The sequence below is a fragment of the Crassostrea angulata genome, chromosome 10 (assembly GCF_025612915.1).
Source record: "Crassostrea angulata isolate pt1a10 chromosome 10, ASM2561291v2, whole genome shotgun sequence".
Taxonomy (NCBI): Eukaryota; Metazoa; Mollusca; class Bivalvia; order Ostreida; family Ostreidae; genus Magallana; species Magallana angulata.
Genome location: NC_069120.1, coordinates 14604770 through 14623174, shown reverse-complemented (window position 1 = coordinate 14623174; position 18405 = coordinate 14604770). Strand labels below are relative to the sequence as shown.

Below are 18405 nucleotides of genomic sequence, written 5' to 3'. Positions count from 1 at the left end.
ACAAGATGAATCGACCTGCGCTTAATTTATTGTTTGATCACATTATTATACAAGACAGTATCTTCAAACTTTCATGGCATCATAGACGATGTAAAAATAAAGAATCAGCTGCTATATACTCCACACTCAGTCATCCCTTCAACAAGACAGAGACATGCAACGTATATTACCTATCAAAATCCAAACCTGTAATTGTCTTAATAGTTTTTGACGATTCAGCTAACTCCATGTTCGTTTTTGTTTGAAAAATATATACGTTGTTTAACAGTTATTTATAAAGCTTGTATTTCAGTTCTTGATAAAACTCTGATCAATAAGTAATTAAAAAAAGTGATGTTTTTCAAAACAAATTTTGCTAATTAAAAAATTACCTAATGTCTACCAATTGAGCATTAACTTAAAGATGCTTTCATTGCGTCATAGAAAATAGAATTATATTAACTCTGACAGTTCAGCTTCTTCGAAAATTTCTCAATAATTATTGTATGGAACTACTTAAAGAGGTATCCACTTAAGATAATCTCATAGACACAAAGCATTGTTACTTTTTCTGAAATGGTATGAAATATCATAATTATTATGATTTAATTTGAACTATCATTTAACCTGTCTGACAAAAAGAACAGCATTGTCCACTATCTATTATAAATCATTCACTGAAATTTCAAGCAATGATATCCCCCTCTTAGGTAACAGATTTTTGCTGAGAGAAATTTGAGGATATTTATATAAAAACTTAAGTTTTAAAACTGGCTATTGTTTTTCTCCTCCTTTTTGTATGTATATAGAATTCAAAAGAAAAGGGTTACAAAATATATGTTCCAAAAAAATCGTGAAGTATAAAAGAATCATTGTGTTACACAGAAAAGGACGATTGCTTTAACAAAATGAATTCTAATAAGTTATTTTTCAAAATACACTAAATGTAAATATACAATATTTGTTTACATTGGAATGTCACTTTTTCAATATGTTTAAGTACTTTCTAATTTTCCCGTAAAACTCTAAAAAAAAAAATTATGAGAAATGTTTTGTTTTGCTCTTAAAAATAGCACCACTGAGTGCAATGGCTGATCCAAGAAAGCTAGGTACTGGTGATTGGAAAACACAAACACAATGACATCAAAAAAATAAAAACAGAGGCCATCATCACAGTTTCAATGATAATATATTCACAAAATTTAGAAGTAAACCTCACAAACAGCATAAAATTACTGATTTTTGAAAAACCTGCCTAATTGTTCTACAGTACACATGAAAGAGATTAAAAGTGACAATTTGAAGTAAATGCTGGGAAAGAGACTTTCTTATTCAAGCTAATAAATTAATAATGCTAAATTAATTCTCACTGTTGATGGTCTGTAGCATTTGAATATGATTTGAAATGTAATAGCAGGCGCTTAAAAATTTCTACGTTTTTAATCAAAATTATAAGGAACGCGAATGATCCCCGATAAAAACATGTCTTTCTTCAAAATAAGATTCGCTATTCATGCTGTATAATTAGTAGTTTTAGTTGATCCAGGCCTTAAGACAAGGTAAGTCATTAATACTCTGAGGTGAGGCATACTTAAATCCCTATCAGTGCTTCTTCTATCAAAAATATAATAATTTAAATTAGCAAATGTAGATGATAAAAAATCTTATTAAAATATGTTACATATACAGTGGATTTGATAATTTTTCATAAAACTCTCAATGAATAAGCCATAACAATTAACATAAATGCTACAATTAAGTCAACAATGTTTGCCATTTAACCAATCATCATAACAAACGAACTTATTTTAATTTCAGTCGCTTAAATTCACTGCATGGTTGAGTACTACACAGCCTAAACAATAATGATTTTGTACCCTCCTAAAATATTCCCTCCCTCTTTAACCTTCCCCCCTTCCAAAAGATTCATTTAACACAACATGACCTTTGTCCTTTAAGTTTAAAGATATGACAATGTTTATTAGATGCTCTTCAAAATCTCAATAAGAGCAGTTCTTAATATCCAAATACATTGAAGCAGTTTAAGCTTAAGCATTTTAGAAATTCATTCATATTCATTCTACAGATGAACTCCTATCTTTTTGAAAACAGGAAAACTACCATAATTATTGGTAGTCTGTAAGAACAGTTTTTTAAAATGTTACCCTACATCAATTCTAGGATTTTGTAATACACAAAATGTACCCATCAAAACTTGAAATCTTGGTTGAAGCTTTCATTAACAATTAAACATATGAACAGTTTTCAGTGTCGATGGAGATAAATTAAAAACCAAAAACAGAACCAGTGATGCCCAGGCCAAGTCAAAAAACACAGAAACATAAACACCAAGGAGTTGTGAAACATATATTATCTCTAACAAAAAATGTTCTATCTCGATGAAGGAATGGTTATAAATCTCATTTGCTTTCTATACATTTTCTCATTTACTCATTGTAGATTTATGCATTTTGGCTTTCCCTACTGGCTCTTTTTAACATGTAGTAAAAATCTAGAAAATTGTTTACCCAAGATACTGAAAAAAAATAGAAATTAACAGTTATACTTTTGTTCAAACAATTTTTTTCTCTATACATGTACAGTAACCAAAATATAAATAAAAAGCTTAGGTATTTCTGAGAAACATTTTCAACAATCTAATATCAAATTCTACATTAACTAAATAACCAAAGAAATAAGATCAGATGAATCATGGAATATTGGATAATTTTTTTTAAACTAAAATAACAATCTTATAAATCTCATATTAAGTTGTACTGTGAATTGAAAACTGTTCATTTCATATCACACTGTGAAAAACCATATACAAAGTAGACTTATTTTCTAAAGAATCTTTCATACAACTTGATTATAATTAAAGCTCTGCAATCATTCTTACACATTGACAGTTCATCCTTTCATACATATAAAAATTTAAATCTTCATAAATTTAACTGAGAGCTGTCAATCAAACAGCAGTTGTCTCTAGCCCCTCCCACTCATCGTCTGTATCAGTGTCTGACAAGTCTTCCTCCATTACTTCATTATCACTATGTTCATTAAATATTGTATCCATACTTGGCACACTTCCGAGCATTTGGTCACTACCCCCTCTATTACTGTGGGGGAAAACATTCTTTGGTTTGCCTGGAGGACAAATCTGTTTTTGGCCTATCATTACATGAGCATTGTGGTCATTCAAAGCAGGCATTGAAGAAGCCGAGCTCATATGAATCGGCACCTTCACCCCAGAAGTAGAGATACTGGTCAAGTTTTCGTTTGTGGTTGATCGACTACGAGAAATATCTGCCGGGATCTGGAGGTTATTTCTGCTTGATTGACTGCCATTATTCGTAACAGACATTCCAGCTGTTACATCATTTTCTGGCATCGCAAAACTCATTCGCACCTAAAATACAAAAGAAGTTCCATTAGGCTTGAGATAATTTAGAGGGACTTTTCACTCATTCTACGTATTATCATAATGTTAAATATTTAAACACATGTATAAACTAATGAATGCCAGTTATACTAATTCAACTTGAAGATAACCATGGCTAATGCTTTTATCTTAAAAACACAGAATCAGCAATTTTATTAATACCTTGAAATTGGGACTAAAAAATCTGTGTGATTTGTCCTTGTTCGCTTTGTCTAGTTCAGCTTTGCTGAGAGTTGAAAATAAACTCTTGGACACACTTAATTCCTCCATGGTTGGGCCTTTCCCATTTGTGTACTGAGAGGGTGTGTTGTAATCGTCTTTCCCAACAAAGAAGGTGTTGAACCAGAATTGAAACATTTTCTCCTGAGCAAAGGGAGATAAACAAAACACAGATATTCATTATCTTGCACAAGATTGGAGCAATCAAAGAAAAAAAACCCAAAGGTTTAAATCTGCCACCACCTACCTTCTTTTTGGTGAGCCTTGGTTTGTTGTAAAAGACGACTTTGATGTCTCCGCACAAGGGAACTGATTGATCAGTGGACATGGTAAACTTGTCCTGTCCTTTTTTAATATCTTCATAAGTCTTTGAGGTATATACTTTCACTTTCAGTTGAAATACTTCAAAAAATGGACCTGTAAAATTCAATAATTTCAATATTCAAATATTACAAACTAATGCCTGTTATATTTCATTCAGTACCATATATCCTTTTTTTCTCGCCTGTCACAAAACTTGCAAAAATGGTTAAAATGTGCAACATTTTTAATTTGTGGCAGTCATTTTTTGCAATTTAAAAAGTTTCATATAGAAAATAATACAGGATCACTAAATAATAATAATTGATAGCTAAAACAGCGAAAATTAGATCTTGGTGAAAATTACCTGATACATGTATACTTTATGCATCAAATGTTGTTATGTGTAATATGAGATTACAGTATACATCAGTTCAACATGTCGGTCATTGATAACCGAGATAGTACAATTGAATAACTCAACTATGGTTTTTAATGTTATTAAAGTAATTTTTCATTACAATAAACATAAAACATAATTTTTCATGCTGACAAAAATATCAAAGATAAAATAGTTAGAAACAGTCGAAGTATAAAACTAAGAGAAATATATCTATATGCAATAATCTCAACTAGAAGCCAAACAACTATGATTAACATATATTAAAATAGGGAATTTTTCAAGGATATATATTAAAAATGTATATGTACAGCGCTGTATTCCTTCCTTTATTTGCATAACAAGAAACACAGCCCCATATCACCATTCATAGGAAGGCAAATAGAATCAACTTCCTTAAGATACAAATCTAGATAATTCACTGGTGATAAAAAAATGCTCATTTATACTGCCAAATTAAAGGCCACAAGTACATGTATGACCAATACTGACAATTCCACAAAATAATATAAAATCATTTGTTACAACACAAAATCAAGTGGTGAGTTATACATGTGCATTATACGTGCAACAAGATATGATACTAGAGCATATATTTTTATGAGGCATCTTGTATTAATTCTTTGTATAAACATTGAGGAGGAAATGTATAAGCTTCCAGTAAACCTGCCTTATTGTGAACAACCACTCAATGTGACAGGGTTTCAGTAAAACATTACAAAAATCAAACTTTCGTAAAACTACTAAATGACAGATGTATTCCTTTTAAAGCATCATAAAACAACTACTCTGAAATATAAATTTATCCAATGCAGTACATGGTCAGCATGATATTTCTTGTTTCATTATCCATGCCGGTGAATAGCAAAAGTTACTTACAACATGTTCCACCATTATGCATAGGTATGGTGAAGAAATCGATGGCTTTGAGTAGCAGAGTTACGGGTTTGTATTGGAGGTTGTGACGAATCATGTACCCATAGTACTCCACATAGCGCACCTGACTGGGAATGGTGACCCCCTGAAACAAAACAACAGTATTACAAGAGTAAGAAGAACTGAAATGGCAATAGTATTTGTAGGATGAAGTCATCATTACATATGAAAAATTGCAAAAAAATTGAAATAAAATGCAAGGCAGAATAAGATCTATTGGAAGCAAGTCACGGCATGAAGAATCTGTATGCAAAATAAACTATCAAGTTTGTTAAGTAACAAAACTTTCAAATTGTCAAAACTGAATTTTTCAAATTCTAAAACCAAATGCATAGTGCAAAAATGGCTTATTGCAAGTTCAAACTGAGCTGGGCAACTATTTGTCAAATGAGATCTTATACTTTAAACCTGCATGTTAATTAATCATGATTTACTTGAAGTTTATATGAAAATAGTTGAATTGAATCTAAAACCACTAAGATCCCAATTATACACTTTTAAAATGCAGGAGTTTCAATAGAACAACAAGGAAGATGTAGATTCTAAAGCCTCATATATGTGTAAATGTCACAGAAAACAAAGTCCATGCAATGTTTTCCTTAAAAAGCATATCTGTACCATTCTCTTGTTAAAAATTACAATTGTTTGCACTTTTTAAATGTTTTTGTGCATGTCCCGTTTCAAAAAAATTTATAAAACAAAGAACTGAAAAAAATCTACGCACAGTAAAAATGGTAGAACTTAGGAACTATGGCTTTTTTTCTTTTTTTTTTTACATCTGCATTTTGTAAAATTTAAGATCTTTTTATTTTACACCTTTCAATAAGCCATGCAATGTGTATAAATGATGTAAAAAATCAACGGTGGCCTCTTTCTATATCTAGACCAGAAGGAAGAAGAACCTGTTTTATCTCTACTGGTTCTAATTTAATACAATGATAAAAACTGGGTCAAATTATATATTACACTTCCTGTATAACACAAGGGCTGCTTGCTGTGCATGTCACTACACTTAACTATTTTCTCATATAAAAGCAGAGACACAACCTACAACTATTAAAATTATCATATAAAACAATTTCCCTTAAAAGCTCTAAAAATTACAAGTTTGGCAATGTGTTGTAATTATAAATAAAGGCAGCACTTGTAAACTTATCAAAAAGTGTTTTCAGTGCATGTACTGGTATATATAATAACTTTTTATTAAAAAAACATTTTAATACCTGAAATATTGTTAGTAAGTGCAAAAATCCCTGATTAAAATATGCTTTACTTTTCCCTTTCTCATTAAATTTCATTAAATTAAGTATGTCTTTTAGTCTGATTTTTAGGCACAACACGACCATTCAAGGTTATCTGTATAGACTTTTATAGATATTTCTCCCAAGGCCTGATATTTTATCCATCAGTATTCAATTCATATTCCTTCATATGAATACCTTTTCATCTCTTGTTCGAGTTTGTCCATAATATCTGAGAGCTGCACCAGCGTCTGTAAATTTCTTTCTGTGTAACATATAGGCACAGATCATTACACCAGTTCTACCCTGGAAAAAAAAAACTCCATCTTCAGAACAAGCAAAAAAACTGTATCTAATATAATCACATTTTCTCTATATACTCCAAATATATTTTTTGATAATATAATTACATTAATTTTTAGTGTTCATCATTTATCATGCACAAGCACCACAACAGATAATCTTTTATTAACACTAAGAAGAACAACTCTACAACTGTATAGACATTTCTTGGTACATACTTTTCCGGCCTTGCAGTGAATAGCTGCGATGTTTCGACCATCTTGTCTGAGCCATTCGTCTAGGTCCTCACAGAATGGTTTAATCAGCTCCAGGCGAGGGGGGTTGTGGTCATCGAATGGATAGCTAACCACCCTGTTGTGGAATTTCGACACATCGTATGAACGCTCAGAGCACCTGAAATAAGAGAGATGTTACAGTTCAGCACACTTTTAAAAATATGCACACACCATATGAATGCTCTAAACACCTGATTCAAAGAAACTCTGCAGTTTAGTACACTTAGTTTTGTCACAATTAAGTATGTACACTCAAAGAACCAGAATTAGAAAAACATTATAATTCTGAAAATTTTGTTGCAGAGTTCTTCAGGAAATTGCCTTGTAGTTTACATTTTTGAAAGCAAGAAAATTCTCAAAGCATTTAATTTCAATGTTTATACACAAGTACATGTATGAATATTTATCTTATTTTTGGATGCTGTTGGTCCCATAACACACCAGGCCATGCAGACAAATTATCTTATTATACTTTCATGTTAAATACTCAATTCTGATTGGTTAAGGCACAGTTGATAATCCATTCTATTACCCTCAGCGTTAGCAACAAACTTGGCAACAGGTAACACAACGAATTGTTACATGTGCGTAAATCATGCGCGTATGGATTGCCATAGAATTCACGTCATTCCTATAAAAGCAGTAAAGTTTTCTTTAAAATAAGACATTCAGTATAATAAAATAAATAGTGCCTGTTTGGGAGGGTAAGAGATGAAATTGACACCCCTCGAGTACCACTGTCAACCTCCTCTTTGCGTCGGTTGACAAAGGTTTTCTCGGGGTGTCAAGTTCAACTCTTACCCTCCCAAACAGGCACTATTTATATATTTACATCTACCAAGCATAATTTCCTCTATTTTTTACAGAAACTTATAGTTAATTCATAGCTCTATAGAAATAGCCAGACTGAAATCTACACGCCCTATTTATCCACTGGTCGAAATCTACAGTGGCTGAAAGTGACAGGACTGAAATTGACACACCCTGTTTATCGATTGGTCTGAACCTACAACGGCCTTAGTAAAATCCCGGACTGCACAAAATAATCATGACGATGCCAGACTCACAGTTTCACGCGGGTTATGTATTTTTCCTGCAATGTCGCTACCTTCATATCCTGAATGAATCACCAAAAAAAGCATTTTATTGTTTAAATAATACCACGCTAAAGAGCGGTATTCAATATGCCTGCACGGCCTTGTGTGTTAATATAGGACCAAGGACATCCAAAAAAATGTATTAAATGCTTATTTGGATATATACAATTAACCTTTGGTGCATCAATCTACAGGGGATATAAACAATTATAAAATCAAATAAGTCTTCAATAAAATTCTAGCATCCTTAAAGAGGAAATCAGATAAGAGTTCCATGGAGCATGAATTTTTAATTATTAAAGCATTTGAATTACTATCAATTATATTCACAGTTCACAAATTTGGATGGGAAAAATTTTCAATATATACATTTCATAGTCATTCATCAGGGTTGTCTCTAAGACCCAAATGGGGAATACCCCCGCCTATAATGCCTTAATTACCCGGCTATTATTGCATTTCAAACACAATGTAGCTATAAGCAAGACCCCCAGACCCCCTGCTACTTTTTCATTTCCTCCTTCTACTTCAATTTTTGGAGACAACCCTGCATTCATAGATACATGTTTTTAAGAAACATGTTTACTTGTTTTTTATCATATGAAATAGGTCTTCTCACACTTTATCATTAGCATGACCTATTCTACATTTAATTAGCAAATCAAAACATGTTCACATGACAACAAATGTATGACTAAGTATTGGTAATTCTACCATTTCTATTGTGATACATACATGTAAACAGTCCACCTGCACTTGATCAGTTCAATGCAGTGGCCCCGATAATTGAACAATTATCAGCTTGTGTACATGTTTATTTCCATTAGCTAGGCCAAAATAAAATTATTGTTTGCCACCTCATTGAAATAACCCCCCCCCCCAACCCCCCCCCCCCCCCCCCCCCCCTGGCAATAAGATTTTTTTAGAGCGGAAATGAACTTTTTCTTTTAAATTAAGATTATTATTTCTTACCAATTTTTTATCAGTTAAACTTCAAGTTTGAAAAAAAAATGAAAATTTCCCTCCCTCCCTCCTGGGTTAAACCCCCTGCGGCAATTCCAAACAAACATTTTTAAAAGAATTAATGCATGGCCCTTCATAATTGTATTTTTAGTGTAATACATATAAGGGATCCCTCATGGTCTGTGGTGATTTTTATCCAATGAGTTGTATGTTTACTATCTCTGTTCCTTGGTCAGGACATAGAAAGCACTCCTTAAGTAGGATAAAAACCCTTAGGCCACACCAATATAATTTCTTGTTCATCAGATATCTGATGAAAAAAAGTATGAGCGTACGAGTAATTAATTTAAATAATAAAACTATTATTCATTTTAGACAAAATTTTTAAACAGTACAAAAATGAATTTGTTCAGATGGTAATATTTTTTGTAATTTATTTATTAATTAATAAATTTAAACGATTCAAAATATGAAAAATAGAGCGGAAAAAACCCAGAAAGAACAGCAGAATTTCCTGGGTGCAGGAAATTAAAAATAATATTATTTGTATAGTTCTGTTTAAATAGGAGTACGCCAGTCTGATGTACAAGCAATTTTATTGGTGTGGCCTTATATTATTACAAATCATGACAGATTCTTTTAAATTTGATTTGACATCATCACTGTTGATATCAAGATTTATTACAATACATGGGTGATATCTATCACATATTGAGGTAAACATGTGATATATGTGTATACGATTGACATCCCCATATTTTACATGTATAACAAATGTATAAACTCTTTGTTTTTATGTAGTGGAGACACATGATCCTCTTTACATCAGAATACTACCAGTAAACTTATCTTAAAGACAGCCAGGGGTTTGTCTAGCTTTACTAGTTCATCTTAATCTTACCAATATATTCAGTCTATTGTCTAATTGTAAGAATACTGGATATCAATTAAAGGTGAATTTGACAGTCTAATAAGCCCCAGCCATTTTCCCCCTCCCATGAAATGAACATGGGACATTAAAACAGATCAGGAAGATTATATTTCACAACTACAGTTGCCTCATTTCCTTTTCTTTTCAGAAGCCCTCGTAAATTTATTTACTTCCTTCTCTTGCATTTAAGAACATGAGTTTTATGAATTATTTTTTCAAGTAATGTCAGGCATATGACACTGAAGGCAAGATAAGCGTGCCTTCTATAACACTCTAAAACAAACAAAAATACTGATATCTTATAGTCTGTACAGGCGTCACCCAGCTAGGTCTGGGGATTTATCTTTATAACTGAATAGTCCACATGCTTAATATCTGACTAAGTACCACATTGTTTTATATTTCACTAAATGCTGTAATAATGCAGGGAGTTACGTCATAAAAACTCCAGTGGAAATTAATATGATGACACATGTACATGTGTATCTACATCCTGATCATTGTCTTCTTCGATTGCTTCAATGATAAAAGCACACCAAGCTCTTAATAGTACATCAACTAAACATCAAGTCTATGTCAAATCAATGTAGCTGTCAAAACTTTCTGAATAAGCTTATTCATTTGGATAGATTATTTTATTGGGGGGGGGGGGGGCATATTTTGTTTGATAATTCCTTAAAATAGCTAGTGGTACTGTGCTCTTTCCAACCAAAAAAGACCAGCTTAAATAAAAATTCTTTGATGTAAATGTACTTTGACATGTTTTTCAAATCAAGTTGAGTATGTACAGCGGTAGGTATTTTCTTTACATTATCTTACATATAATTACTAATAATTATTATAAAATTTACAGACTTCAACATTTCTTGTTTTCATTGTACCTGGACTTCCAAACAAACTGAATATATATATAAATATTGCTTTATAATATAATTATAAATAATATCTTTACTTCTTGTAAACAATTTACAAATAAAAAATATGTATATATATGAAATTTAAACTATAGTATTTTAAAGTTAAAAATAACCATGAACATATTCAATAAACAACTATCATCCCCCCCCCCCCCCCCAAAAAAAATAAATACATGCTAAAAGTGAAAACACGAAGTATTGAAAGTACTTAGGCTGATTTTTTTCCCCATCATATTATTGCATCGTTAGTTTTTATTCACTGTTTTATACATACATGTAATACATGTAGTCCACACAGCTGTCATCAGCTGTCAAGGAGGAAACTTCCAATTTTTTTCCAACATCTTGATAAATGTACCAGCATATATATATTACTCATATTAGGATTAACAATTTTACATATAACTCCTAATTAACTACATTTATAACCATGATAACCTGAATTCATTTTTAGCTAGATGCACGGGCGGGCACTATTTTTATAATAATTAAACCTTCCTGCTTTTACTTTATCATCTTCACCACGGAAAATGCAATGTGTTGTAAACATGGAAATAAATTTCTGTATCGCAACTATAGTCACACACAATTGTGAAATATACCATATATGGCATTTTGATGGCCTAAAGGTTATTTGCAAAATTGTTATATAAATCAATCTAAACCATAGCTGTCTTTGTAAAATAACTACCTGGTACCTCAATAAATATAATTGCCATGCTTTATCACATTGATTTGCTAAACCAATCACCACGTGTTAAGTATACACTACTAATAATTTAAATTCATACGGTATTAGCTCAGTAATATTTCCTACTTACAAGTTATAAACTCTATAATGGTCTTTGTGCCTCTCGTCCAAAAAACTGAAAAAACAAAGTGAAATTGTTAACTGGTCTCTTGTACCTTGCTACAAATGAATTCAAGTATAAACATTTTCAAATCAAAATAACTGCATATGTATGATTTGTCCAAATTATTGGCTGTTGAATATCCATATGAGCTAGATTCTTCCTTGTGAAATGACAGAAAAAGAGGACCATGGGCTACATTGCTCACCAGAGTTACATTTCTTGACCCATAAATACACACAAATATTAATATTACTGGGTATTAAATCTCAAAACTGTACAAGTATATATATTGCCATTTTGTTTTGCATGATCATTCAGTTGAGCAAATTTTAACACCCCTTCAACCAATAATTCTTTGTTCCAAATTTGGTTGAAATAAGCCTAGTGGTTATAACAGATATCGCAAATGCATAAAAGTTAACAGACAGACAATGGACGCCAAACAAAAAATCAGAAAAGACAAATAAAAAGCACAAAAATGTCATCTTCTTTATTCCTAGACTGTCACATTTGCTATCGATAGACCACTTACTTCACAACATCCGCCATCTTGTTCCGGTAAACACCCTCCAGCTTTTCGGCAGGGAAGCCCATTGCAATAATGTTTGGGTAAATGTCTTCATATTATGTCAAGGTAATATTCACACAGTTTGCTATTCATCCAACAATATATACATAATTTAGAAGTTGTTTACTCTTATTTCAATCTAGTCTACACCTTATCTGAAATCTTCACTTAAAATATCAAACTTTTTTCTGACTAGTGGGGAACAATCAAATTTGAAATCATTTGCAGCATTGAAAGTGCAGAACGTTCTGAGACTCTGTACTCAAATGCCAAAAGATACAGCAATGTTATGAAAAATATGTTTTTATCTAACTCAAGCTGGTTTGATTTATCTTGAATGATTTTAATATTTTGGGAAAAATTGGTACCAAAACAAAGCGGAATGAGCTGTCCAATAAATGGACCTGACCAAAAATCATTTTGGACTAAAGCCTACATCTTTTTTTTCCATTCTAAGAGCTATTGATTATTAAGAGCAAGTGATTACCATCCAGCAGTTAATTAAAGTAAACAAGTTACAACCAATGATATAAATGATATCTATTTCTTACATAATTAAACCTTAACCTAAATGTCATCACTGGAAAGTTGTTATATAAACATACAAGTGTATGAAAAAAAGTATTCACCAACTAGAAAAGTCTTCTGGTTTTCATTGATGTAGGTATTGGCATGTTGCACTTTATATAGTGATTTGATACTTGGGTACCTTACATAAAAAGTTACTTGATTTTTATATTAAAGTAGATCCAGTGTTCTGTGACGTCACACTTTTTTGTAAAACTTTGAATTCTTTAAAAATTGTGCAAAATAGTTTTATTTATTTTATGTGAATATAATCACATGGATGTAATTAGAATTATTGGTAGGTTAAAGATATTTTCGCACTTAATTTTATACTAAATTTCCAAATTTTTATATATTTTATCTATGCAAAGGGGAAATAACTCTTTTTCTGACTTTTCTCTCGGTTGTATGTCTAAATGCTATAGTGTTTCTTATTCCAACGATTAATTTTTAAATATTTTTGTAATTTTAGTTTTCTGATAAAGTTGACATTAAAATTAAACATGAAAAACAAATTTCTGCCTACAAGATTTTACTTTTAACAGAAAAAAAATACATCTTTCTAATGCTAAAATATGCTTTAGTTTATGTTTATCTCGCATCTCAAAAAGTGTGATGACATGTATATTTTTTCTAACAATTGATGACATTTAAGTCTATTAAGTCGAAACCAGTTCGGTTTTTCAACTTTCCTCAGAGAATATTACGAGTATGGAGCTACCTTAAGACAAGAAACAAGCCAATAGATGAGTCTGGTAATGCACTGAATGATGGCCAATCCAAAAATACTGATCCACATGGATTCACACAAGATTGTTTTTTTTTTTTACTAAAAAAACAAGAACTCTCGGTCCTGTCAAAATCTTAATGGTAGTTCAGACAAGTTGTTTTTTCAAAACATTTGTTAAAGCCAAATATGTTTCATGAAGTAATCAAAATTATTTACAAGTTTATGCTATATCAGCAGTATGTTTTCAATCATCCAAAAATAGACAAAGAGAGAATGGGCCAGAATGTGTGAAATGAACAGCTTGATTCGTCCTTGCTTTGATATTATTATCTGGTGGTAGAGAAAGGTTTTTACATGTAATAATTAAAAAGCATTATTATTTAATAGCAAATACCTTGTAAATGATAATATCACAAGGAATAGACAACACCAGAGTGGCATTTGTTGATAAAGCTCTTGAAATAATTTTCAATCATTATTTCTACAGTTAAAATATTCACAAAAATTCATTGATCATGGTTTCAATAATCTTTATCAGCTGAAGAAAGCATTCAGACATATGTATGTATCTTATGAGTGAGCCTCAATGTCGTATTATCATGATTATATTTCATTTTTTTTGGATTTTTTAATTTTTATACATGCTATATATTCAAATTCAGGAATTCTTTCTGTTGGCCTATTATTGGTCTAGATGCCATTTAATATTTAGGTAATGTCAGGATGCTTGCAAAGTAAAATCTCAAATTGTATGGATAATAATGTAGTGATTACCATGAAGATTTCCAAAGATTACCTATATGCTCAAATGTAAAATATTGCACATTTCTAGAGGTTGGTAAAAACCTATATCAGAATCTTATGATAACTAATCAAAGCCAAAATGTACAATTGGCAATGCCCATCCATCTAAAGAGAGCATTGCAAACTCTGGAGAGTGGCAGGGAGTGAGTCGAGATGATATAATATGGTTAACTCTTCCTCATCCAATTAGATTATGACTGATACTGCATTACAAACATATAACAAATATATCTTCAGAAAGCAGTCTGATAAATGAATTTCCAAAATAGTAAGTATGAAATAGACTGTTTGAACTTCTTATACTACTTTCCTTACAATGCACCAGAGTTAATAACTCATAGTTTCTTCTGTCTTTTCCATGTGTAATGGAGAACATATACTTGGCTTAGTACTGCCATGCTCATATTAGTACATGTACTAACTAGTGGATTAATCCTTTAACTCATTCAACATGTTCAACAGATCAAGCGTTGGTTTTAATACTGAACATCGATTTTACTAGTCTCTGCTTAAGATTTCTAAATTTAAGAAATCTCAAAAGAAATGGAAGAATGTCATTGAGTAATTTCAATAGCACTAGCTAGAACATAAACACTTAGTTAAGTTGATAAAGGTTTTGGTTTTTACACTGAAAGGTCTTCACTAATAAGTAACCACAAATTACTTGCATGCATGGCACTGTTTTTCTTAATTGTGAGAATATAAAAACAGCTGTAAAAATATGTAATGAAAAATCGTTTACACAATCATTATTCAGGTAAGTACAAAAACTACTACATGTATTTCTAACTAATTTGTGTCAGACCAGTTCAAATACTAGCGTCAGATAACTTAGTAGAGCAACTAACAAGAGAGTAAGGGGGCCTGCATTTGAATATCGGTCTGGTCCATCATTTGAACCATTTTAACAAGAGCTTGGACTTAGGGTAGTTGTGTCAAACAGCAATATGACATAGGCCTGTCTATTTCATTGCTAGCAACTCAGCCATGGCTCTTTGAAATCAACAAGATTTGTAAGACTACGCAATCGTTGCATATTTCGCCTGAAACAGCGTCATTTTTAACTTGTTTTGACGCAAGGAATAGATACATGTATCTACACCCTACTGAAAGTCCAAGGTCTTATTAAAATGGTTCAATTTTTCCCATACCGTCACATTTGGTGCCATGCCAACCCACTAGAAATGACAGGGTAACTCCTGCTAGAGGAAAGAGCTTGGGAATGGGGATCTTTGTGGGCAACAATCATTTAAAGGATGGGGGTGGTGGTGTTCAGACCATTTATTTCTCTGGCACCATAAAGCTTAGTTGGTACAGTACCTGACTAGACATTCAGAGGGCCCAGGTTCGAATCCCAGGCTGGTATGTCATTATGTCTCCAATGCCGTTACTGGCAAGTTTATCATGTAGGAATTCATGTCAACACAAATAAATAGCACGCAGAATGAATTTGAAATTGAGTTATGATGCAGCAATGAAATACTATGTCAATATGTGATTCAAAATCATTTTATGATAAAAGCTAAGCTGGATTGAAAAAGGATACAGGTAAGATCAAGATCGAATCCATCCTCAGTGTATCGTCTCTTGTGCTTACTAACAAGGTTCTTTATAAAGTTTGCCATATTTCACTCCTTCAATTATGTAAAATGTAAAGAACCATAACACTTTTTATGTCATGGTCAACCACTAAGAAAATTTTCACACAGTCAGAATTTCCTCCGAGGTTGTTAAAATTGTGTTGAGGTTCACATAATCTTCGCATGGAGTTATTTCACAAGGAGGCAACAGTCTGAAACCTGTAAATAATAATATCACAGTACCACCGATTTAAATCACTTCCTTGATTCTAATATATGTATTGTATGAAATACCTCTAAGTCTAACTCTTACATTCCCGTTCGTTTTCCTTTATTTCACTATGGCGGCTTCCTGGTGTAATGTATTCCGCGGTCAAATATAGTTCACTAATACTATCTAAAGCAACGGTTACATACTGATAGCTTTCCTAAAAGGTGAGTTAAATAAAATATTTGGCTATGTTTTGATTCAGAAACTTACTTGTTTAAACTCTGTAAGACCACCCATTCGTTGGAGAAGCGCGTTTTGTTTATTTGTTACGCGAGGATGTTAACCTACTGACCCATAATTTAATGACCTATAAACACAATGATTTTCTTTCAGAGTTATCCTTCTTGGATCATGTTAGTGATATCTTATGTTAGCAAAAAATAAAAGAACAAATTGAATGAAAAGTATGAATAACGTTAATTTTTAAGTTGATTTGCAAACTATCCATTATCCAAGATCTTGAATAAATAACGGGAAAAAAGTCCTAATACTATATATAACTTGTTCCTTAATTTGTAAAAAGTGGAGGGACCAGCTAGTTTCTTAAAAAAAAAATATATGCTCGTGTACTGTACAGATGTAAAAAAGAAAAAGAAAAAAGTAAGCTCCCTCCTCCGGTCTCTGCTACGCTTGGTTTTTGTTTCGATTGGTTTTATTTCTGTCATTTTTTTTTCATGTATAAAATGTGTATCGTTCTCTGAATATAGGAATTCTGATTTAGCTCATCTTTCATCACGATAATTCCACTAGCTGTCAGCATGCACATTGTTTCCTTACACGTGTGTCGGCTTGAGATTAAATTTTACCAATAAGATTTTCTCAAATAAAGTTATTATGGTGTCAGAACAGACAAAAATCATATGCTATAAATATGAGGGGAAGACATCTTGGTTTGATGTCTCGCGTATACGGAAATACGTCGTAACCAAAAAAGAGGTAGTTTCTACGCTGTCGCTTGTCAGTGGATCAAGTAGATTTAAATAAATGATTAAATGCATATGTGGGAGTGTCATTAAGTAAAGACAAGATATTGGCATGTATTGAATTGCAAAAATGAAAATGCTTGTGACTATGTAAGATTAATCGCAAAAAGAATAATTTGAAGAATGTTCGAAATTTTTGCCAGAACAGAATTTAAGAGGGAGCTAATGGGAATGAAAAAAGAAGAAGAAACACAACCCAAATTGAGATATTTGGTAAAAATGGTAAACACAAATGATCTACTCCAACTCTCTAATTAACACAATAACATCATACATGCATGTACATGTATGTCTTCTATACACACAAATTAAGTTGTAGTGACGAAATGATTATCTGTGAATTTCGAAATGAGTATGTAAAATTCAGAGGATGTAAAGTTTCAGATGCATGACTGCGTTTTACAAAGGAACTTACGACCAAATGAATGAATGCTTATTAATCACAAACAAATCAATGTTTTATTTTGATATCTGTAAATGTAACTATTGGAATCAAAATGATTGAAAATCAATGGTTTGTTATATTTTTTCTTCATTAAAGACCGTTATATGCAGGCATGGGGTAATCGTAATCGATTGTAATGATTACTCTTTTTCAAGTAATCGACAGTAATCTATAATCGAAGAAATTTTCGATTACTTGTAATCGCAATTTAATCGTTTACAGCTGAAAATTTCAGTGTGATTATCATTACTTTTTCGATTACTTTCGATTACTCCTCACATACATATTTTGTGATGCACATATTAATAGAAAAAATACTCTACAAGTGTTATTCATCATATTATAACTAAAATAAAATTGATTATATTCCTGTAGTTAGTGTGATTTTGTATATAATCAGATATACAGTTATTCAGAATGCGTTCACTCCGCCTTGCAAATTTTTTCATTATTTAACTTAATGTGTCTTAGAAAAATCACTAGAACTATCTATTGATTGAGCATTAGAGAGAGAGAGAGAGAGAGAGAGAGAGAGAGAGAGAGAGAGAGAGAGAGAGAGAGAGAGAGAGAGTCAATTCAGTTTATTTCGCTCACACCATG

At 31.8% G+C, this 18405-nt stretch overlaps 1 protein-coding gene across 3 annotated transcripts; it reads right to left on the bottom strand.

Annotated features, from left to right (window-relative positions):
* Window positions 1-10: 10 nt before the first annotated feature.
* Window positions 11-16669, bottom strand: LOC128165226 (phosphatidylinositol 3,4,5-trisphosphate 3-phosphatase and dual-specificity protein phosphatase PTEN-like). 3 transcript variants are annotated; one of them, XM_052829522.1, is made up of 10 exons: window positions 16588-16669; window positions 16073-16325; window positions 12390-12474; window positions 11825-11869; window positions 7039-7213; window positions 6716-6823; window positions 5220-5361; window positions 3888-4057; window positions 3584-3784; window positions 11-3388 (listed from the first exon to the last, which is right to left on the bottom strand). In XM_052829522.1, the coding sequence occupies exons 2-10, from the start codon at window positions 16149-16151 to the stop codon at window positions 2948-2950; spliced, it is 1446 nt and encodes a 481-aa protein (XP_052685482.1). In that variant the 5' UTR covers window positions 16152-16325; window positions 16588-16669; the 3' UTR covers window positions 11-2947. The 3 variants fall into 3 exon arrangements, with proteins under 3 accessions (XP_052685482.1, XP_052685481.1, XP_052685479.1); XM_052829521.1 differs by lacking the exon at window positions 16588-16669 and adding an exon at window positions 16420-16559; XM_052829519.1 differs by lacking the exon at window positions 16588-16669 and adding an exon at window positions 16401-16475.
* Window positions 16670-18405: the final 1736 nt, after the last annotated feature.

Bases quoted from the DNA above. Each gene is read 5' to 3' on its own strand.
- LOC128165226 (XM_052829522.1), bottom strand. From the start codon at position 16,151: ATGGCAAACTTTATAAAGAACCTTGTTAGTAAGCACAAGAGACGATAC. The intron at 11,870-12,389 runs GTAAGTGGTCTA...TTGTTTTTTCAG, and splicing joins AAGATGGCGGATGTTGTGAA to TTTTTTGGACGAGAGGCACA. The intron at 3,785-3,887 runs GTAGGTGGTGGC...CCCTTTGCTCAG, and splicing joins CAAGGCTCACCAAAAAGAAG to GAGAAAATGTTTCAATTCTG.